This window comes from Caretta caretta, chromosome 1 (assembly GCF_965140235.1).
Source record: "Caretta caretta isolate rCarCar2 chromosome 1, rCarCar1.hap1, whole genome shotgun sequence".
NCBI lineage: Eukaryota > Metazoa > Chordata > Testudines > Cheloniidae > Caretta > Caretta caretta.
The window spans coordinates 276,277,980-276,302,192 of NC_134206.1; the positions used below are offsets into that span (position 1 = coordinate 276,277,980).

General features: G+C 40.8%; 2 protein-coding genes across 8 annotated transcripts in view; both read left to right on the plus strand.

Annotated features, from left to right (window-relative positions):
• Positions 1–24,213, plus strand: part of MGAT4C (MGAT4 family member C) — a 687,109-nt gene that overhangs the window by 193,980 nt on the left and 468,916 nt on the right. The gene's annotated exons all lie outside the window — the stretch shown is intronic.
• Positions 15,256–16,980, plus strand: LOC125630133 (uncharacterized). The gene is made up of 2 exons (XM_048835670.2): positions 15,256–16,006; positions 16,491–16,980. Exons 1-2 carry the CDS (start codon positions 15,424–15,426, stop codon positions 16,727–16,729), a joined length of 822 nt encoding a protein of 273 aa, XP_048691627.2. The 5' UTR covers positions 15,256–15,423; the 3' UTR covers positions 16,730–16,980.

The window sequence follows — 24,213 nt, forward strand, 5'->3', positions numbered from 1 at the left end:
ACTCCAGGAAGTGGGGACAGGGTAAGTTTGAAACATCCTGTGTGTGAATTAAGTCACACAATCCCGGAGGTCTGACAGACAGTAAGGGGGAAGATTGGGTAGTCTGTATAGCTCCTTGTTCCCACTTTGGCTTTGGATTGGTGAACAAAGTGAGTGCACTTGAAGAAGGAGTCTTTTGATGGTGGGAGTTTCTTGCATTTGCATCAGATGCAAAGAGCATGGGCTCTTGCTCATTTTGAGGTCTCTCAAAGAGTCTGGTGGAGTTGTATGAGCTAAACAGGCACAGGGCTGGTAAAGTCATCCTGTCAGAATTTGGCGATTCATGTGAGGTTTTACAGCTTAGGTAAGATCAGCCAGCAAGAAAACTAGCTCCACCCAGAAATTAATTCAATATATATTTTAACTCTTTGAGGACGTAATTCTTTCAGTCCCTACAGATTTGCCAGTCCTTCTTCTCAAAGGAAAAAATGAATAATTATAAATTCATTGTATATTTCTAATGAGTTCCAGAAGGTTGTCATTCAGGACTATAACTAATTTATATGAAATATATTGCAGTCACATTAGGTTTATGGATGCTATTTCTCTATATGGTATGATTGTGGAGGGAGCATGTATGTGTGTACATATATAATCCTAATGTTTAAAAATCTAGTGCTGGATAGACCCCATTTCTTTGATTGTGTTGAGAATATTGAAGTAACTGATAAAGTAGGATTTTTTTAAATGTTCTCTAAACTCTAGGTTGTCATCTGTTGTTGTTAGAAGATTTTATCACATTGTTTGAGACATATATTTTTTTCTGAAATTCTATATCAACATAACACACATACTCCACCTGCGAATTATTCTATTATAGATTGATTTGGGTGTGCCATTAATATGAAGGCTTGCTTGAATGACTTTTTTTTCCCCACTGACATACTCAGATATTAGCGAGGTACCTTTTTACTTTACTGTCAGCTTCTCTTCTCAGTATTATTCTTATTTTATATCTGACTAAATCTCTCCTGCCAATTCATTTCAAAATTGACGTAGAAAAATCCAATTACATTTCACAATTCTGGTAAAATCAGTTGATGAAAGCTTTACTCTTGTCAGAGGAAGAAATAGCTGTATCGTTTAGACAACATAGCTGTAAATTGGCACCCATGTGTCCATCTTTCACTAAACCACTCACCAGTGTCCTCATGACTATACTGGTACTACTGACATAATCAGGTTAACATATAAGAAGGGACTGTTGGCTTTTATGAAACTGTGTGAAGCTGTAGAATAAATACATAGCTTGACGTATAGTGGATTTATTCTGACCATCTACAATGTAGTTAACTAATATCCTACTAGTACTGGTTGGAAAACTGTTAACTAAAAAAGCATTTTAATGGTTTCTCTGAATGTGGTACCCAACAATGTGGTGATGTAGCAGAGTAGAACAATGGTAGTGATCTTATGTATGAACGAGGACAAAAATGAAAGAAAGCCAATGCAGTTCTAACAGTCTCAGTCACACTCACACCTTACTTTCAATCCTTGCAAAGACCCTCTTGGGGTATAGGTATCGAGCAGTATTTGACTTTTTGTTTGTCAAAACACAGAGAACTCTATGCGAAATGAGGTTCAAACTTGACTTGGGTTGCAAGGTTAATGAGACTGATAGGATATCTGTCTGCATCACATAATCACAGCAAAATTACTAATGAACAGAGTCTCTTGTGTGGAGAGATTGGAATAGCAGAGGTATTGGCAGTCTGAGCTGCTGCTGCTGATTTATTATAGTGCTGTGGATGTTCACAACATTCTAGACTTAGTACAAGTATACAAATCAAGAAATGAGACACAAGGTCCCTTCTTCAAACAACTTAAAATTGACAACCTGTGTGGGGAATTGTTCAACCTCTACCTGCACCATCAGTCCCTTGCTTTCATGACCATTAAAGAAATGCAAAGAACAACGAAAAAAAAAATGGAAACAACAAAGATGGGAAACAGATTTAGAACTTGTATTAGCAATACTACCTTTTCCTTTTAAACTCAGCAACCATTAGGTGCATTGTAGTGGTGTTATGCCTCTCTCTGTGGTAACGGACATTGTCAAAGCTGGGATTCTCGTCTAACTGGACCATTGTTCCATGATGGCTGTTCCTGTTCAAAAATGTAAATAGATCAACGTGGAACTTAAAAATTAATTTCTTGCGTGCATAGTGTATTGCAAATGTGAAGTGCTAACATGTTAGATAAGTCCGGAGTATGTATAGTATTGGTATTTAAAAAATAACTATAAAAATAGCTCACATTATTATATAGTGTATTTAGAAACCAATGTTAAGGTAGTTCTGTTTTTTTGCTAGGAAATGATGGTGTCTTTCAATCTAGCCGAGTCAGTCATGTTCCTAACTATATTCCTTTCATAAACTCTGTACTTTGCTTCACTATTTTATTCATACTTCCCCATTAGCAACGGCTCTATTTCCCTTTTAATACAGTATGCAAAAAGATATACCAAAAATCTAATTCTTATAGTATTTGATTTAAAGAATCAAACCAGTCATGTTAACCAAATGTCATAATGCACTTAATTGCTTCTGTCACAATATTGGGTTGTCCGTTAGTTTATGGATAATAAGGTTGGTATGTATAACTTTGTTGGTGAAGCAGAATTAATCCAAACAGTAAACTTCAACAGGGCAATATTTTGATATTTGTCTCTTGGGACAATACTGCATGCCTCTGCAGGTTGTAAAAATTGTATTTTTGCACTTGTGCTATTGCATCTTCTAGACCCAGCAAGACTAAATTCCAATTCACACCATCACTGGTTACAGGATGAAGCATGCCACAGACAGTAAACCAGTTCTGTTATCTATCAGTCATGCAGTTGGCCTGTTCTCTGACTATAAGAGTTGGTATTGCATTTTGAATAAAATGGCTTTATTTGATGAAACCCACACGATCAGCTCTTTTGTCAAGCACCAGATAAATCCCTAATAAAATGGATTTTGGGTGTGAAATCACCTTCTGGTCCTTATTTTGATGGGATTATATATAACTGCTAATACAATCACTGACACCTATATCCGTGTAATGTTGCATACTCTAGAGAGCAAGACATACAAAGTGAAAATGTGCAACATATTTTACTTGATTGGCTATAAACTCTCAGATGAATTGCCAGGTGGTGAAAATAGGCTTCCTTGATGTATTTCAGGAATAAATCCTTTACATCTGATTAAAATGCAGATGAGTATCGTAAACTATTGTAATTTGAAAGGGCTGATCTCTTGATACAATCTGCTTCCATCTGCTTCAGGTGTAAAGCTGGAAGGAGATGGCTACAATACAACGGAATTCAATTTGGGGTCAGATCCAGCCACTCTCCCTCCCTCTCCCAGCTGAACATTCAAGCTGAACCTCCCAATGTGAATCAAACATTTTTTGCTGTTAACTTATTATATTCTGGAGATGTCCAAAAAGCATAATTGGTGCATCTTTATGATAAGATCACTGACAATTATAGCAAATTATAGCTTCTGTCTGTGAAGACTCCAGAAACAATACTGGGAAATGATAAGAATGACCGAAAGGGTAACATCTCACATCATGCCACAAATGTTCTGAAAAGGCTAATTCGGTCCCTAAGGTTTTCCTTTGATGGGTGGTTCATATAACTCTTCCTATATATTTCAGAATAAGGTCAGTGGAAGGCTCTAAATCACATCTTGACCCTACCTACTCGCAATTAACCCTCATTATTTTAATGATCGCAACTATGATTAATAAATCAATGTATCCATCGTTTGGTTTATGGGACTGTCTTGAAAGAAAATACTGCATCTTGGAAGGTTATTGCTTGGCTGGGATGCATCCAATAGGGATGATTGGCAGCTGCTATGCCTCACTCCAAGGGCAGTTATTAGATGTGAGTTTTTGAATATTGATGCCTTACATAGAGGGATAGCAGGAGCAGCATGGTCATTTCTTGCAGTAGTAGTTGCTAGTTTGAAAAAAAAAAAAGAGAAATTGAGAGGTGAGCTTAATAGACCACCTTTGCAATGCTGACCTGTAAAGTGTGTGAGTGAGACAGAGCAGGGAGAATAAAAAGGCAATTTCCCAGTTAAATGATGTTGAATAAATAGAGAAATAGTTACTTTTACTGTAATTCTCTTTTATATTGAAATTATGTAGGCAGGGAGGAGAAGGAAAAATACTCCCTTTCATCTGTTGACTTCTTAGTAAAATATTAAACTCATTCCCTGCAAAACAAATAGTCTGCTTTGAAAACTGGCATGGGATGTAGGGATTAGCAGAGGTGTTGACATTGAGAAATTAAGTTCAGTTACTCAATGGGAGGGAACGACACTCAATGAAGAGAGGAAAGAAATGTGATGCTCAGCTAACAAACAGTAGTATTACCTTTTAAAATGGGTGACTGTCAACAATAGCTTTTTTATTACTTTTGTTATTGAGAAAAGTCATTGAATATTCCATTCACTCTCCTTTTCACTTGATGTTTGATAGACTGAATGCCTCTGTATAGTGAACTCATTTCCTGAAAATGTATTTTTAAAGAATGTCTGAGAGGCTCCAATTCTACAGGGCTCTTTTTTCTGTGTTCCCTAGAGTTTCTCAATGTTTTGCTTATGGGTTATGCCTTGAACTGAAATATAGACAGTGAAACACTGAAGGGCTGATAAATGATACTATCCCTGTAGGAAGATTTCAGTTACCAAACATTTGTACTAAAGATGTAATTAGCATTGAGGAATTAAAAATGGGGGTGGATGTTAATGCAAAAGTTTGCAGTGGAGAAGGAAATGGGGAATTGATAATGATCAGGGAAACTTGATACTTCGAGTATCAAGATGCTACATGTTTAGCCTAGAAAGACACCTTAACCAGCTGAAACTGTTATTTGAATATTAATGTCTTGTCCCTTTGTTAAAGAAAGGATATCACTCAAAGGAAACACTTCGTATAAAGGCAGAATATCTGTACATTAAAAACAAGGTATATAATGAATAGTGATGTATGTATGAATAGTGTTGTATTTCTCCACACACAGAAATTCTTTGTAGGACATCTGACTGAGCATGTGTAAGTGACAGGTCACAATGTCTGTAAGGAAAAGACTTTTGTCTGCCATATTCGATCATTCAGACCCTTAATAAGAAATGTTAATGGCAGTAAAGTGCTGCTATAGCACTAGTCTAAGCATGTTTGTGTTTGTCAATTTATTTCACTCTACTTCGGTACAATTGCCAATAATAATCTTCATTGTCTTTATTCCCTTGCATAGCAATAGTGATATTTTAAGTCTGTGATATTTTCTCCAACCATTGTCGATCAGCATCATGAAAAACTGTAACTTCTTGGAGCATAGCACAAGAATCTGGTTGTCATAGGCCATAAAGATTATGAATAAAACATAACCAAAAGACAAAGCAAAAATATTCCTCTTCATAGAACAGCAATGTCAAAATCACTTAGTGCGAATGGAAATTTCAGTGGTTGCCTTTAGAATGTCAACATTTAGTAACGGCAACTAAAAAATATCTGAAATACCGAAGTTATTTCTGATGGCATGTATAGTGAAATACTATGGTGTTGGCAGTCACCAGTTGGTGCTACTTAGAGCTGGTCAGAATGTTTTCGAATTTAAAAATTCTGATGAAATTTGAAAAATAAATGAGGACACTTTCAACTAAATTAAAATTCTGTAGCTTTGACGTTAAATAAAATGTTTTATGTAAAGATTTCTCTAGAAAACTTCATATTTAAACATCGACCTTTTATTTTTTTAAGTGAATAGGGTTATTTGAGTTTGTCTTTAAAAGCTGAATAGTCATTTTTTCAAGTGGCATGGAAATCCCCAGTAAGAAATTGTCAAGATAAAGGTACAGAATTTTGAATCACATGTTCATTAGATCTACAGACAATTGGGTTTGATCGAATTTTCTGAATTGTATAAGCTTGAGCCAGCGTTTTCCTGACTGATCTGCATCTTTATGGCTATGAGCTAAGTATAAAATTGACCTTAAGTCACTTCCTTGATAATTACTTGCTAATCTGTAGCTGTTCAATTGACTTTACAATGATGATCTAGATAATATGGTAATCATGAAAAATAAGGGGAGATGATGGTCTTCTTCAGGAAATAAACTATATAATCAAATTGAAAATTAAAATGTACACAATACAGTCATATTATTTTCATCTGATTCATTAAAAACAAGGTCACAATCCTGTAATTAGCTCCATGTGGCCCTCTTGATTTTAATAGCATTCCAGGAAGGCTCAGGAGTCTGCCCACATAGTAAATTGGGGGTCCAAGAAAGATCCTCTCTCTTCTCTTTACATAGTAATAGCCACTTAAACATTAGAGATTGAGAGTCCTAATTGATAGCTTGTTTGATTTTAAACCTAGTTTTATATTTATTGTCTAATTTATTCTTCAATTTGTCACAAGATCTAATTCCCCAACTCTGTTATTCTTAGCTTCCAGGGCAGGAAGATTCTGTGTAAGAAACAAATCACCAAAAGCCATTTGACCTTTTCTTGCTTGATAAAACTGGTCTCCAATTAACTCACTTATTACAATTTGTAGCCTAGCTTGGAAATGTACTCTAGCAGTGCAATATGTCAGTGGTTTTTTAAAAATCACACTGTTCTCTAGTAAGTTAAAATGTAGTATTAGACTTGCCTAAATTGAGTCTATTATCTGCACATTTGGGTATTTATGTATATAATTTCTTACTGTCTTTTCAGTTACTTCCTAGCCAGAAAAAAATCCACAAATGGTATGTTGCATTTTTTTGTAGGAAGTCTTTAGCCTAGAAATGTCACCTCACACTTAAAACAATAAAACTACATATTGTAACATGAACATGCGGTTCCCAAGTGACCTGATATTTCAGATAGAAAACATTTCATTTTGATTGGAGCATGGATACAGCCTTGTAAACAAGTTGAACAAAGAATACAAAATATGTACTATGAACTTGAATTTATATTTCTCTACTCAAATGCTGTAAAATTAGGAGCCTAGGAACTAGTGACGACAGACAAATTGATGAGCTGTCTTAAAAACAAGTATAAGGATAGGCACCTTCTTTCACGTTTTCCAATTACCTTGAGAAGATTGTTGCACTCTCTCTATTATGTACAAGATTTGTAGCAGTTCAGAATTCCCCCCTTTCATGTATTTAGGTCGGAGCTACTGCTTACTCACTTATGGTTAGATTGTGCTGTTTGTACACTGCCCATATTAAAAGGTGATGCATAGGCACACTGCCCCAAGTGAAGCACCAGAAAGCATTGTGATTGCCAGTCTCTGCTGTAGTGGTGGGGTGGCCAGATATTTATGGCGCTCCTTTTATGAGGTGCAGAATACCATCACCATCCCACAAACAGTCAGTTCTTTTGGCTGATGCATGGGGTGAGGTTGGGTGCTTGGCTTAATCCCTGCTCTTTACCATCCCCTTCTCACCTTTTTGCTCCCCAAGCAAAGCATCTGGTGTACAACTCAAGAACACCAGGAGCTTTGATGTGGGTAGCCCTGGTGTGGCTGCTCAAGATGGGAAAATCCGTATACTCCCCTATTTTCATGCATGGCTATATTAAGTCTCGTAACAATTTAGTCTAGTCATAGTATAAACTGGTCAGTTTAATTTAACATTGCTGTACATTTATAATGTATTTAATCAACTTAGTTTTAACATAGACCAGGCATTTACCAGAGACCTTCTGTGAGCTGTATGATAAAAAGTTTCAGCAGGAAAAAAAGTTTTATTGTCCTTTACTATGAATACTTGCAGCACTAAATACCCCATTTGAAGCTAGTTACTGAATTAATTAATTAAGCACCATTAATAGTTGCTACTCCTGGTACGAAATCTTTGTTGGCGTTAAGTTTTTAATAAAAATGTTTCTTCTTCAAGGTTTGTTTTTGAGGATTAGAGTGCAGTGTTACCCAAAGCACAGTAAAAATAATTTCCTATGAAATTATTATATTACTGTCCCACTGAAATCTTTGAAGACAGAAGTGTTTTAAAATGAAATAAACTTAATTGTATGTGATTGCTTGTGTTGTGTATATTTTAGAAAACTGTTGATAAGTTATATTTAAATGAGCATGTTTTCAGAGAACAGTAATATTAATTGAAATACTGCTAACTAAAGGCTCATTCTTAAGTCAGTTTTAAAAATAAATTTAAATTTGCATTGTCGGAACACCAAAAAAGAGTTTTTCAGATCTTGATTAGGTTTTTCTCAAATAGATTTAGCTAATAATAATATTACACTCCATTAGGTTACAGTTCGGATCTCACTTTTTTCCATCTGAAAATGAGCCATATATTAAGTCTCAAAATGGAGTCAGCTTGCAAGCAGAATATTATTTTAATAATTATTTTGTAATATATTATTTATATACAGTACCCCTTTAAATGTAGACTCTATTTTATGAAACAAAGAAAGGCTCTATGAGCCCAAAAGCTAACAAAGACAAACTGCAGGGCTGCAGCTGAAGTGGGGAGCACGTATATCAATGGCAGCAAAGAAGTAAGAAGTCAGCTTGAGAAATAGAGCTGGTTCAGTTTTCAGTTTTAGTTTGGCTTCAAATATAAACCGTAAAATACAGACAGAAATCCCCACCCCATCCTGCAACCCATAACTTGATATAGTTCTAGAACTTCTGTACTGGGGACACCATTTGGGAGGTTCCCCTTTGTGGCCAGATGTGTTTCCACCAGGCCCTCCCACTGTTCAGGGGCTGGTGGGAGTGGCGTATAGTCAATCTCAGGGATATCCACGGCCTTTCCTGAAACTGGGTCAGTAGCCAAAAGTAATTCAAAATATTCTTCTGTGTTCCAAATACAATGTCCATCATACCAGCCCTGTAACTCATATCCATCTTCAGTGGTCTTGTTATCCACAGAGACCTTATTCTGATCAAGAGAAACATAGCCTTCTAGTTTAGGCTTTCTTCCTGAGTCTCTCCCGCTGCAGCTTCCTGCTGCCTTTTATATTGGAATCATCTGATTCCCCTAAGGTGGGACTCATATTTTAATCAGGGGTTGGCTTAGCCCCAGGCTCCCCAACCCATGGGCAAACTACCCTATTACTCTTCTATTACTAACTCCATTAAAAAAACATAGGACTAGATCCTGAACTATGGCAGAGACATGCTTGGTGCATCTGAGGAAAGAGGTGCAGTTTTAGTGATCTTGTGGCTGTTGTGTACCAGTCTGATTCCCTCAAGGAAAGTTTGCCTATTGTCTCCAGAATTGTAGCCATGTTGGTTTCAGGATACTAGAGAAACAGGGTGGGTGAAGTGCTATCTTGTCTTTTTTGCCCACAGAAGTTGGTCTAATACAACTTTCAAGCTACACGGAGTTATTCTTCAGCAAGTTTGTCTCTTTCACCAACAGATGTTGGTCCAATACAAGATATTACCTCACCCACCTTGTCTCTCTATTGTCTCCAGGGTCTGTTATAATACCCAGAGATCTCCAAGAGACCACGGATACCCCAGCCATGCCAACTGTATCTAGTGCATTGGGTTTTTGCTGTCTGAGGATAACTTGACACAGAGAGGATCTTCTGATAAAACTTTGTTTAAAAGTTCTTTAACTTTTCTGAAAGTCAGATTTATACTTTATAAAAGCAAGAAAAAATAAGCTAAAGCCTAGGTCTTGCAAGGATATCCCTTTCAGTATGCAGTGTAACATCACATGCTAACTTGTGATGCCTGCAAAATTTGCCATAACAGTGCACAGTAAGAAAACTTTAATGATGTATTTTCCTCCTTTGACTTTGTGTTGCATGATTTAAAATAACAAATTGAATTTACTTCTTGTAAGTAGTGCCAGATTCAAAGAGCTGGAAATGAAATCCTACACTCATTCACAGAACAAGTACACCATGGACAAATTTCTCCGCACTACCCTGTCAATATATTTCAAGCCTGAAATGGAAGGATTGCCTATAGAAGTATCAAGGTAGTTTTATTCTTTATATCTGTTCAGTCCTTGGTGCTTCTGTTGAATCTGACAGCTAATGTCAACTGCGATGTAGACACGTCTCCTCTAGGAATTTTACAGGAACAAAAATCACAAACTTACTTCACATATGGTAGACCAAAGAACAGCTGCTTAAAATGTCACTTCTCCCCTAAACCACATTTGAGCTCACTCAATATTTAAAGTTTAAAGTTTAATTCTGACTTTTGTGGTTCTCAAAATTGTACTTGTGGTCAGCTAAATAAATAAAGCTATCATTTACATTTGGGGAAATATTGGCCTTTAATTAGCCTTATGATCTCCAGTGTGCGTGTTTTCCTTTAAAAGGGTAATATGAAAGATTTTTCATTCATCCTTAAGTTATTTTTGAGCTATTAATACTAAGAAAGAGGACAGAGAAAACGAGGGAGGATTAGCTCTTAAAGGTCATTCTAAGAAGTGAAAGGTGTCATTGACCCAACAAGCAAGCACAAGTAGTTGTTTTTAGAATTACTATTTTTTATAAAGAAAATATACCACGTTCTGAAGGAACTTTTTTTCTTTGTGATATAAGCTTGCACTATGCAAAGAGAAAGAGCATTTACAACTCATTATTTTACATGTGGCTTCATCCATGTCTTGAACTTTTTGAATGGTTTTAAATATTGTATGTCTTTATGCTGTTTCAGAAGGAACTTTCTTCACTTCTGTTTTTGTGATTGAGCAAAGTTTTGTGCTAACCACTGCTCAATATGTTTCAAATGTGTACTTAATTTAGTCGTGCACTGTATTGCCTAACTAGGATTTTTGTCACTTCATGCTGACTTCGCAAGCATTGTAGTTAACTGAAAGACTGATAGAGAACATGGCGCAATATAACTTTTTAAAAAATAATAAAGCAATAGTGTAGAGAGAAACAGGCAGTATTTAACTGAATTTTACCAGAATTTAAAAACCAGCCTGTATCTTGTTTAGAAAGATTTATATTTACAACACTTGAACTACAACAGATAAAACAAGAGACTAAAAATAAATATCAAATAGTGGTTGTTGTCAAGATCTTTAATGCTCTCTCGCTTAATGTTATCACAGCATTGGGAACACAAAAGTATGCTGATAACACTAATACTTGTAAACAGTTATTTTAAAATTGTTAATAATGTGTACTGTGTAGAAACTCAGAGGAGTGAGAAACAGAGGCCGAGGAAGTGCTAGAGTAATTTGAAAACAAAGTCATGGACAAAGATTGAGGACATGACCAGCATATTAGCTATTTAGGGATGTGAAATATAATGGCTATGTTAGTCTTGTAGTCTTTGTTAGTCTCACATACATTTAAGTGGAAGTTAAACACATTTTTATTAAGAATGAGGGAGCACAGGATCACAACTGCATTAAGGTAACCTGCATTAAGGTAGCCTATTTCCCCTTGTTTTTTCCTACCCCCCCCCCCCAGACGTTCTGGTTAAACTTGGATTTATGCTGGAAATGGCCCACCTTCATTATCATACACATTGTAAGGAGAGTGGTCAGTTTGGATGAGCTATTATCAGCAGGAGAGTGAGTTTGTGTGTGGGGGGGAGGGGTGAGAAAACCTGGATTTGTGCTGGCAATGGCCCACCTTGATTTTCATACACATTGTAAGGAGAGTGGTCACTTTGGATAAACTATTACCAGCAGGAGAGTGAGTCTGTGTGTGTGGTTTTTGAAAAAAAAAGGGGGGGGGCTATTACCAGCAGGAGAGTGGAGTGGGAGGAGGTATTGTTTCATGGTCTCTGTGTATATAATGTCTTCTGCAGTTTCCACAGTATGCATCCGATGAAGTGAGCTGTAGCTCACGAAAGCTTATGCTCAAATAAATTGGTTAGTCTCTAAGGTGCCACAAGTACTCCTTTTCTTTTTGTGAATACAGACTAACACGGCTGTTACTCTGAAAACTGCATTAAGCTGGAGTGAGAATTAAAGTGAAATATGGTCTTCGTATCTCTGTGCTTCCTGTGTTTTTAATGGTATGCCTTGTTGGAATTCATAGATTTTCCTTGCTCCTATTTTGAAATGATATTGTCGAAGTGAAATGAGAACCACTGCCTTTCATGTGGAATATCACTGAAAAGTCCAGTGTTGTCAGTCAGTCCAGTATATTCAAGCCATGTGTACCTTAAATGAGGGTAGTACATTGCATGTTAGGGGACCGAATCTTAAAGGTAAATAGGAATATTTGTTTGCAACCAAACATTGTATAACTTTCCAATAAGCTGCCAAGTATCCAAACATTAAAGAACATTTCAGAAAACACACTTTTTCTTCAAAATAAACTTGTTGGTTGTTGTTGCAGCCCTTGAAGCTTCTGTGTGCAATCTCCAAGTCTGCATTCACTCTGGACATCCCAGCATGTACTGATCTGACAAAAGGAGAGTTGTAAATAGCTTTAGTAGCAAACATCAATGGCAGTGGAGCAGGGAATTGCCTGTGGGAGGAATAGATAAGTGTTATACTTAGTGTTGAATGGTAATTTTGGAAAAATATCCAATAGTAAATAAAATAGGCTTACCTTTTCCTCCCATTTGACTAGCTCTCTGCTCAAGTACCAATGATGTTTGTCCTTATCATCACCAGCCCACACTCAGTTACTCAACGCAAGAAGGCGGTTGGTCATTATTAGATGAGAAAAAATTATCCTAGTTACTAGCCTGTCAGTTATATAAACTTGGTATGGTTAAAACAATATTTTAAAATAGCATCTGATCATTCAGTTTTCTCTTCATTTGTGATTTTCATCTAAAACCCATTGATTATGAAAATCTAAATAGTTTTTCCCCTTAATTCATAATGCTGTATGGTTAGCATAGTGTTCATAAATCAAGCTGTTCACTTTGTACATCCTCACTGCTAAGAGAAAAAGGGATGGAATCCAGATAAGGCCCAAGTATCAACCCTTTCATTGGCAGATATGGAGACTTCCTAGACATTGGAACTGGTGTACTTTCCTTGCACCAGGGAGGACAGGACTATCAGGACTTGCTTGGGGTATGTGCACTCCATGGATATAGAAGGCTGTGTCAGGGGAGAGAAATAAAGTGCCATTGTAGGTTAATGCAGTACAGTAATTACATTTGCAGAAAGGAGAAAGCTACCTTGCGACCACCATAGCCCAGTCTCACCTGTGGATGTTATCTCAACAGAAAGTACCAGAGGCTTGAACATCAACCATAGTCACCTATGTGGCCCAGTTGTGCAGAACATTAAAGGTGTATTAAAGATGAACAGACACTCTTCTTGGTCAAGCAGCAATTGTCTGGCCATGTCAGAAGAAATACAGGAGGCAAAGGATGTGGTTTAATTAGGCCACAACTTTATTCACTTAAAATGGTGGGAATATCTGGTAATAAAATGTACAGTGCAAGTCATCGTTATTTCCTTAATTGTTTCCACCTATTTGGGGGACTGCCATCAGCCCTCCCCCTTCCCAATCTGGTCCCAGACAGTGTATTGCTCTGACCCTACTGCCTCATAGTGGAGCTCCAAGGCTGCATGTAACCACAGCACGTTCCTCTCCCATCTTGTTATAGCAGCTGCTGCTGTGGGGTGATTGATGTAAGTCTGGCATCGCCACTTTACTGGTCGGGGATGGATGGGTAGTTTCTCCTTTGCCTTTTGAGACCCTGGCTCTGCACTCCCGGCTTTAATGCCTGGGGGATTTCCTCCACTCCTCTTTGTCCTGTGTACTAGGCACCATAGTCCTGCACACTTTCCCATGTGTATGGGGATTTCTTCCCCACCCCCTGCCATGCTAACTATGTTTCCCAGCTTTCCAGGAGGGGGGAGGGAATTCCCCTTGCCCCATCCCGATCTTGGAACACTGCTATGGTGAGCATGTGCAGGCATCTGGAGCCTCCTCTGTGAGCCCTGAGCTGCTGCTGCTGACAGCTTGATCCTAGTTAGATAGGGCATCTTTGGAACAGCCCGGGGTAAAAATACCACCCTCCTCCAGTCACCTGGAATGTCCCTCCTTTGCCGCACTTGGTGCACCTGCTTCCTGTTCCATCCAGGTACACTTTCCCCTTCCTCACCCTTTGCCACCAATTGCAGAGGGAGCCCTTATGGGGGGCAACAACCCCTTTTCTTCCATCCTGATGGAAAAAGGACCCACTGCTTATAGTTACGGTGAGCACATCTGGGTAGTCTTAGTTGATGCAGGGGCCTTATGTTGACTCTGTGAAATTACTAGTATCTATATATGACCTACGAACTATTTAGCTTTTGTAAATATGTCATGTTTTCTTAAATGGGCTGTGTGTATGTATACTGTATTTTCTCAATCGTTCTTTCTGTGCATGCAGTACTTGCTTCCATTTTCTATTTGTGCCAGAGTATTCTAACATCTCCTATATGTGCTTCTGTTTTCTGTGTTGTCTGTTAGCATTTATCTGAATACATGGCAGTATTCCCATAATAAGGTTAGGAGCTTCAAGTTAATCAGAATTCATTTCCTTTTCATTCTAATATAAATCCTCAAGGCTTCATTTAACTTATTACACCATGCTGTTCTAGCAAACCTATCCTATTGATGATTCATTATTTTTCAGTTTTTCTGCTTACTGATATCCATGATCCCATTTTCAACTTCACTTACACACAAGTGAAGATTAAGAGATACTTATTTTGGAGGAAAGATTCCCCATCAATTTAGTTGTGCCAAAAAATGAGCTTCTGAGAGCAGACTACTTTATATGCTTATCCTTAGCCAGGAATTCTCTTAATATGGAGAAAGGGTAGAATTTTTCTGACAAGTTTTTGGGGGAGGAAAAAAAAAAAGCTTGATGTGTTTCTGTTGAGATAGAGTGACGGTGGGAATCTGACGTAATCCCTTATCTGTTCCTTTCAAAACTTTTTTGTACTTGGATTTTATTTTAAAAAAGTGTAGTATTGTAAAAATACTTTAGCGTGTTAGTTGGACTCCATTCAAACTCACTTTCAGTTGTAACTTCTTTTTTAAAAAAAATGTGGGCATGTGGTATGAATTCAAGAAAAAACTCACCAAGTTATAGATCTAAGACAGGCATATCTATGCCCTGGTCTACACTAGGACTTTAGGTCGAATTTAGCAGCGTTAAATCGATTTAAACCTGCACCCGTCCACACAATGAAGCCCTTTATTTCGACTTAAAGGGCTCTTAAAATCGATTTCCTTACTCCACCCCTGACAAGTGGATTAGCGCTTAAATCGACGTTGCTGGCTCAAATTTGGGGTACTGTGGACACAATTCGATGGTATTGGCCTCCGGGAGCTATCCCAGAGTGCTCCATTCTGACCGCTCTGGACAGCACTCTCAACTCAGATGCACTGGCCAGGTAGACAGGAAAAGAACCGCGAACTTTTGAATCTCATTTCCTGTTTGGCCAGCGTGGCAAGCTGCAGGTGACCATGCAGAGCTCATCAGCACAGGTGACCATGATGGAGTCCGAGAATCGCAAAAGAGCTCCAGCATGGACCGAACGGGAGGTACGGGATCTGATCGCTGTTTGGGGAGAGGAATCCGTGCTATCAGAACTCCGTTCCAGTTTTCGAAATGCCAAAACCTTTCTGAAAATCTCCCAGGGCATGAAGGACAGAGGCCATAACAGGGACCCGAAGCAGTGCCGCGTGAAACTGAAGGAGCTGAGGCAAGCCTACCAGAAAACCAGAGAGGCGAACAGCCGCTCTGGGTCAGAGCCCGAAACATGCCGCTTCTATGATGAGCTGCATGCCATTTTAGGGCGTTCAGCCACCACTACCCCAGCCGTGTTGTTTGACTCCTTCAATGGAGATGGAGGCAATACGGAAGTAGGTTTTGGGGACGAAGAAGATGATGATGAGGAGGAGGTTGTAGATAGCTCACAGCAAGCAAGCGGAGAAACCGGTTTTCCCGACAGCCAGGAACTGTTTCTCACCCTAGACCTGGAGCCAGCACCCCCTGAACCCACCCAAGGCTGCCTCCTGGACCCAGCAGGCGGAGAAGGGACCTCTGGTGAGTGTACCTTTTAAAATGCTATACATGGTTTAAAAGCAAGCATGTGAAAGGATTACTTTGCCCTGGCATTTGCGGTTCTCCTAGATGTAGTCCTAAAGCCTTTGCAAAAGGTTTCTGGGGAGGGCAGCCTTATTTCGTCCTTCATGGTAGGACACTTTACCACTCCAGGCCAGTAACACGTACTCGGGAATCACTGTAGAACAAAGCATTGCAGTGTATGTTTGCTGGCATTCAACCAAAATCCGTTCTTTATCTCTCTGTGTTATCCTCAGGAGAGTGAGATATAATTCATGGTCACAGGGAGGGGAGAAGGTTGAGGGGGTAGTCACGCGGTGGGAGGAGGCAAAATGCGACCTTGTAACGAAAGCACATGTGCTATGTATGTAATGTTAACAGCAAGGTTTACCCTGAAAGAGTGTAGCGACTGTTTTATAAAATGTGTCTTTTTAAATACCGCTGTCCCTTTTTTTTTCTCCACCAGCTGCATGTGTTTCAATGATCACAGGATCTTCTCCTTCCCAGAGGCTAGTGAAGCTTAGAAAGAAAAAAAAACGCACTCGTGATGAAATGTTCTCCGAGCTCATGCTGTCCTCCCACACTGACAGAGCACAGACGAATGCGTGGAGGCAAATAATGTCAGAGTGCAGGAAAGCACAAAATGACCGGGAGGAGAGGTGGAGGGCTGAAGAGAGTAAGTGGCGGGCTGAAGACAGGGCGTAAGCTCAAATGTGGCGGCAGCGTGATGAGAGGAGGCAGGATTCAATGCTGAGGCTGCTGCAGGACCAAACCAGTATGCTCCAGTGTATGGTTGAGCTGCAGCAAAGGCAGCTGGAGCACAGACTGCCACTGCTGCCCCTCTGTAACCAACCACCCTCCTCCCCAAGTTCCATAGTCTCCACACCCAGACGCCCAAGAACGCGGTGGGGGGGCCTCCGGCCAACCAGCCACTCCACCACAGAGGATTGCCCAAAAAAAAGAAGGCTGTCATTCAATAAATTTTAAAGTTGTAAACTTTTAAAGTGCTGTGCTTAAAGTGCTGTGTGGCATTTTCCTTCCCTCCTCCACCACCCCTCCTGGGCTACCTTGGTAGTCATCTCCCTGTTTGTGTGATGAATGAATAACGAATGCATGACTGTGAAGCAGCAATGACTTTATTGCCTCTGCAAGCAATGATTAAAGGGAGGAGGGGAGGGTGGTTAGCTTACAGGGAAGTAGAGTGAACCAAGGGGCGGGGGGTTTCATCAAGGAGAAACAAACAGAACTTTCACACCGTAGCCTGGCCAGTCATGAAACTGGTTTTCAAAGCTTCTCTGATGCGTACCGCGCTCTCCTGTGCTCTTCTAACTGCCCTGGTGTCTGGCTGCGCGTAACCAGCAGCTAGGCGATTTGCCTCAACCTCCCACCCCACCATAAACGTCTCCCCCTTACTCTCACAGATATTGTGGAGCACACAGCAAGCAGTAATAACAGTGGGAATATTGGTTTCGCTGAGGTCTAAGCGAGTCAGTAAACTGCGCCAGCGCACCTTTAAACGTCCAAATGCACATTCTACCACCATTCTGCACTTGCTCAGCCTGTAGTTGAACAGCTCCTGACTACTGTCCAGGCTGCCTGTGTACGGCTTCATGAGCCATGGCATTAAGGGGTAGGCTGGGTCCCCAAGGATACATATAGGCATTTCAACATCCCCAACAGTTATTTTCTGGTCTGGGAATAAAGTCCCTTCCTGCAGCTTTTGAAACAGACCAGAGTTCCTGAAGATGCGAGCATCATGCACCTTTCCCGGCCATCCCACGTTGATGTTGGTGAAACGTCCCTTGTGATCCACCAGAGCTTGCAGCACTATCGAAAAGTACCCCTTGCGGTTTATGTACTCGGCGGCTTGGTGCTCCGGTGCCAAGATAGGGATATGGGTTCCGTCTGTAGCCCCACCACAGTTAGGGAATCCCATTGCAGCAAAGCCATCCACTATGACCTGCACATTTCCCAGGGTCACTACCCTTGATATCAGCAGATCTTTGATTGCGTGGGCTACTTGCATCACAGCAGCCCCCACAGTAGATTTGCCCACTCCAAATTGATTCCCAACTGACCGGTAGCTGTCTGGTGTTGCAAGCTTCCACAGGGCTATCGCCACTCGCTTCTCAACTGTGAGGGCTGCTCTCATCTTGGTATTCATGCGCTTCAGGGCAGGGGAAAGCAAGTCACAAAGTTCCATGAAAGTGCCCCTACGCATGCGAAAGTTTCGCAGCCACTGGGAATCGTCCCAGACCTGCAACACTATGCGGTCCCACCAGTCTGTGCTTGTTTCCCGAGCCCAGAATCGGCGTTCCACAGCATGAACCTGCCCCATTAGCACCATGATGCATGCATTGTCAGGGCCCATGCTTTCAGAGAAATCTGTGTCCATGTCCTGATCACTCACGGGACCGCGCTGACGTCGCCTCCTCGCCCGGTATCGCGTTGCCATGTTCTGGTGCTGCATATACTGCTGGATAATGCGTGTGGTGTTTAATGTGCTCCTAATTGCCAAAGTGAGCTGAGCGGCCTCCATGCTTGCCTTGGTATGGCGTCCGCACAGAAAAAAGGCGCGGAACGATTTTCTGCCGTTGCTCTGACGGAGGGAGGGGCGACTGACGACACGGCTTACAGGGTTGGCTTCAGGGAGCTAAAATCAACAAAGGGTGTGCCTGTACATCAAGGAGTATTTCAGGCAGGACTGCACGGAGGGTTCCAATAAGAAATGGTGCACCTAAGTTATCGTGGTTATTGGAACAAGGAGGTTAGCCTGGCCTCTGATTGATACATGGCTAGATTTACCTTGCTGCACCTTCTCTGTGAGTGACTGCAGTGTGATCTAGACAGGGGAGGAGGCAAATGAGTACAAAACAAATCTGGTCTATTTCTTGTTCTGACCCACTACATCTATCTTTTACATCTTTGGCTGGCAGCAGACGGTGCAGAAGGACTGCATGCCATCCACATCTCATGGCTGCTCGACAGAAGATGGTACAGTACGACTGCTAGCCATCTTCATCTCTTGCCTGCCTGGCATAAGATGGTACAATACGACTGCTAGCAATCCTCATCTCTTGCCTGCCTGGCAGAAGATGGTACAGTACGACTGCTAGCAGTCCGTATCGCCTGCCCGCTCACCATAAGATGGTTCAATAGGACTGACTGCAGGACTAAAGAGAATGACCTGGTCAAGTCACTCCAAATTTAGTCCCTGCGCCCATGTCTGCCCAGGCGCTCCCAGCCGACGTGGCCAGGAGCACCTCGGACACGACGAGGACGACTACCAATCGTATTGCACCGTCTGCTGCCAGAAGGCAATGGGTTGCTGCTACTGTGCAGCAAAGCCACACGGTGTCTGCCAGCACCCAGGAGACATAGGGTGACGGTTACCTGAGCTGGCTCCATGCTTGCCGTGGTATGGCGTCTGCACAGGTAACTCAGGAAAAAAGGCGCGAAATGATTGTCTGCCTTTGCTTTCACGGAGGGAGGGAGGGAACGGGGGCCTGACGACACGTACCCAGAACCACCCGTGACAATGTTTTAGCCCCATCAGAGTGCTCCATTGTGACTGCTCTGGACAGCACTCTCAGATGCCCGATTGTTTGCCATTGCTCTGACGCTGGGAGGGGCGCTTACAGGGTTGGCTTCAGGGAGCTAAAATCAACAAAGGGGGTGGCTTTACATCAAGGAGTATTTCAGGCAGGACTTCACGGAGGGTTCCAATAAGAAATAGTGCACCTAAGTTATTGTCCTTATTGGAACAAGAAGGTTAGCCTGGCCTCTGATTGATACATGGCTAGATTTACCTCGCTGCACCTTCTCTGTAAGTGACTGCAGTGTGATCTAGAAGAATGAGACCCCTAGACAGGGGAGAGGGGGAAGCAAATGCGTACAAAACAAATCTGGTCTATTTCTTGTTTTGATCCACTCCATCTATCTTTTACATCTTTGGCTGGCAGCAGACGGTGCAGAAGGACTGCATGCCATCCACATCTCATGGCTGCTCGGCAGAAGATGGTACAGTAAGACTGCTAGCAGTCCGTATCGCCTGCCCGCTCACCATAAGACGGTTCAATAGGACTGACTGCAGGACTAAAGAGAATGACCTGCTGAAGTCACTCCAAATTTAGTCCCTGCGCCCATGTCTGCCCAGGCGCTCCTGATCGACCTCACAGAGGCGACCAGGAGCACCTCAGACATGACGATGACGGCTACCAGTCGTACTGTACCATCTGCTGCCACAAGGCAAGGGGTTGCTGCTACTGTGTAGCAATGCCGTACCGCGTCTGCCATCACCCAGGAGACATAGGGTGACGGTTACCTGAGCGGGCTCCATGCTTGCCGTGGTATGGCGTCTGCACAGGTAACTCAGGAAAAAAGGCGCGAAATGATTGTCTGCCCTTGCTTTCACGGGGGGAGGGAGGGAACGGGGGGCTGACGATATGTACCCAGAACCACCCGCGACAATGTTTTAGCCCCATCAGGCATTGGGATCTCAACCCAGAATTCCAATGGGCAGCGGAGACTGCGGGAACTGTGGGATAGCTACCCACAGTGCAACGCTCCGGAAGTCGACGCTTGCCTCGGTACTGTGGAAGCTCTCCGCCGAGTTAATGCACTTAATGCACTTAGAGCATTTTCTGTGGGGACACACACACTCGAATATATAAAACCGATTTCTAAAAAAACGACTTCTATAAATTCGACCTAATTTCGTAGTGTAGACATACCCTATGAATATAAACAAAGTTCAATTCCCCTTCTCTCAATTTATGGATAACTTGGTGTACTTGAAATCATTCTTTTCTCACTAAGAGCCTGATCCAAAGCCTGTTTAGGCCAATGTGACTCTTTACATTGACTTCGGTGAGCTCTGGATTGGGCCCCAGCCTTTGTAGCTCCCTGAGATGCATATTGAAAAGCCATGTAGCACCTATTGTTCCACAAATACTAGGTCAAGAATGTTTGGGTAAATATTCAAAGTTTTCTGCATTTTACAACTGTACATACTATCTCTGGGAACCTTGACATCTCTATAGAAAAAATAACCATCTTGTTTTATTCTTTAGTAATACCTTTCAAAACTTTTTTTTTTTTTACCACTAGGTCCATGGCTGATTTATCTATCAGTTGTAATTTCCAGGTCAATTTATTCATTAAAATGCTACAATACTTTTCCATTAAGCTTGTATCTACCACTTTGATTTTTTTCTGATATGTATAAGCTTGTATTTTTACTTTAAACTGCTATAAAATAAAGATGTATCCAACTTCAATACCTAAAGAAGAGACTTCATATTGTATTTTTAATTCTAAAGCAAACACTCTGCACATCTTGTACTCAGGGGAAAAAAACACATCTGTCACTACAATAATCGGTTATGCTATCTATGTACGCTGTTGTGATTTGAATGATAGTTATCTAATCTGGCTGTTATGTGGTGCTCAAACTTGATTCTTTTTTGTATTTACACTGACTGTAAACTTACTGTGCAGGAACCAGTTACATTTTTGGATCGGGTGTTTGTACAAAGGGGCCCTGAACTCCATTCGAGGCAGCTAGGTGCTATAATAATAGTTCTATTATATTCAGATGCAGGACCTGAAATCTCAGTTCATTTGATAAGATTTACTTTCTAGAAGAACATGATTTTGTAAATAATAAATGTATTATGTTGTGACTGGAATATCTGAGGTGCTTGATCTAAACAAAAGCAAATGTAAAGTTGGTGTGCCGCACTCAATATGTTTGACACCTACTGTCATCCACATAAGATCATCCATTCTATGCTAATTATGAAAGTGTTAATACTTTGTCTAATATAATTTACAATGAAAAGCATGTTACCATTTGATAGAATATCTCTTACTGGAAACTTGCCTGACCAGATATAAAAATATGGTAGTAACTTACTGACATACACTTGTTTAAAAAGTAAACAAGTTATGTACGTACACTGGAAAGAGAGCCAGTTTATGATATAGGCTTAATAAATAAATGATGCTTTTGATGGGATCCAAAACTTTGAGAAGTAAAGAACCCTAGGAACATAATCAGTAACAAAATGAGTACACTGAAGCCAGGCTCGAAAAGTGTGTTTTTTAGATGGTGGAACTGGACTTTTAAAGAAATTTTTGATGTGTTTGTAAATCACTGGTTTTGTAGTACTGATATTTTGAGATCTAGAGGCTGTAAACTATGTGCATAAAAACCAAATGTATTGATTTCCCGATCAGCTTTACCTTCTGTTAGATGAGTTCCTTATTGTCTTAATTATTTGTGACTGATATTCTTCAAAGGCTATCCAAGCTTAATGAGTACAAATTGAACATTTTTTCTTGACCATTCCCTGCTCCTGAATTCAATACTTTGACACATCTGTGCTTAGTTGCCATAATGAATATTTCACTTATTCTCAAGAGTTGCATCAGTTTCCTGGCTGTGGACAAACTCATGGTTTTCCAGCGGCTATCTAATTATGGCAAGGCTCAGCAAAGACCATCATTAACAGAGGTTCAGGCTGAACTTTAAGAAAAGGCAAGGAAGGTGGAAATCCGTATAAATGAAAAGTTTCACTTAGCAGAATTTAGGTGTTTTGGTAAATTTTGCTACTGCTGTTAATTTTCTTTAAATGATGGATCTCTTTTTCCAATTGACCTGTGCAGTTTAATTTTAAATTTCCAGTAGCTTATTTCCCATGCAAGTTGCAAAGATCGCAGTGTTTGCAGATGAATTGCTCTCGGTTAAATCAATAGTCATATGATCAATTAATATTTTTAGGAAAACATTTTTAATGTTTTATCACTATTTTGGAACAGTTACATTAATGTCCTGTTTAGAGCTCATTGGTATGTTTAATAATGCAGGCAACTGAAGTAATGTTTAAACTTAGTTATCTTTGATTGTAGTTTTCCACGGAATATTGTTGATGCTGTGATTCATTTTAAAATATTTATGCTCAATTTAATGTTTTCAAATATGTTTAATAATAAGTGTACCATAAAGCAATGACTTGTCCTGGACACATAAGGATTTAATGTGAGATTTTCCAACTCATCCATTTCCTTGTACTCTAAGAAATGTGTGTAGCCCCATCCAACACTGCCTCTGCTTCAGCTGTCTCTTATGGTGGCCCTTCCTTTGCTTATACCTCTAAATGAGCCCTCTGCCAAGGGACACAGTGGGGTGTTTGAGTTTCTCCATCTTTCTTCCTCTCCATTCTCCGCTTTGGAACAGCATTGTGTTTGACCTTCTTCTTCAAATAATACATCTCCCGACTCCTCTGGGGACCACCTTCCTCTCTGACATCTGGCTTTTTTCTCTTCCTAGTCTCTGTCCCCCAACATCACCATTCTTGACTTCAATTTTAATGTTGTGTAATCTGCCCCCCTCAACTACAGTCTTAGGCCATGTCTACACTTCAAAAGTACTCCGATTTTACAGAAGTCGATTTTTGGGAACAGATTGTATAAAGTCGAGTGCACGCGTCCACACTAAGCATATTAATTTGGCGGTGTGCATCCACAGTACCGTGGCAAGCGTTGACATTCTGAGCGGTGCACTGTGGGTAGCTATCCCACAGTTCCTGCTCCCCGCTGACCATTGGAATTCTGGGCTGAGCTCCCAATGCCTGATGGGGCCAAAAATTTGTCACGGGTGGTTATGGGTAAATGTCGTCAGTCAACCCTCCCTCCCTCCCTCCGTGAAAGCAATGGCAGACAATCATTTCACGCCCTTTTCCCTGGATTGTCCAAGCAGCCGCCATAGCACGGCAAGCATGGAGCCCATTCAGCTCACCGCAACAGTTATGACCATTGTAAACACCTCGCGCATTATCGTGCAGTTTATGCAGAACCAGCACCTGAAAAACCAGGCGAGGAGGCGATGGCAGTGTGGTGATGAGGGCATGAACACAGATTTCTCTAAAACCACGGTCCCTAGCAATTTGGAGATCATGGTGTTACTGGGGCAGGCTAATGCTGTGGAATGCCGATTCTGGGCCCAGGAAACAAGCATAGAGTGGTGGGACCGCACAGTGTTGCAGGTTTGGGATGATTCCCAGTGGCTCCGAAACTTTTGCATGCATAAGGGCACTTTCATGGAACTTTGTGACTTGCTTTCCCCTGCCCTGAAGCACAAGAATACCGAGATGAGAGCAGCCCTCACAGTTTAGAAGCAAGTGGCA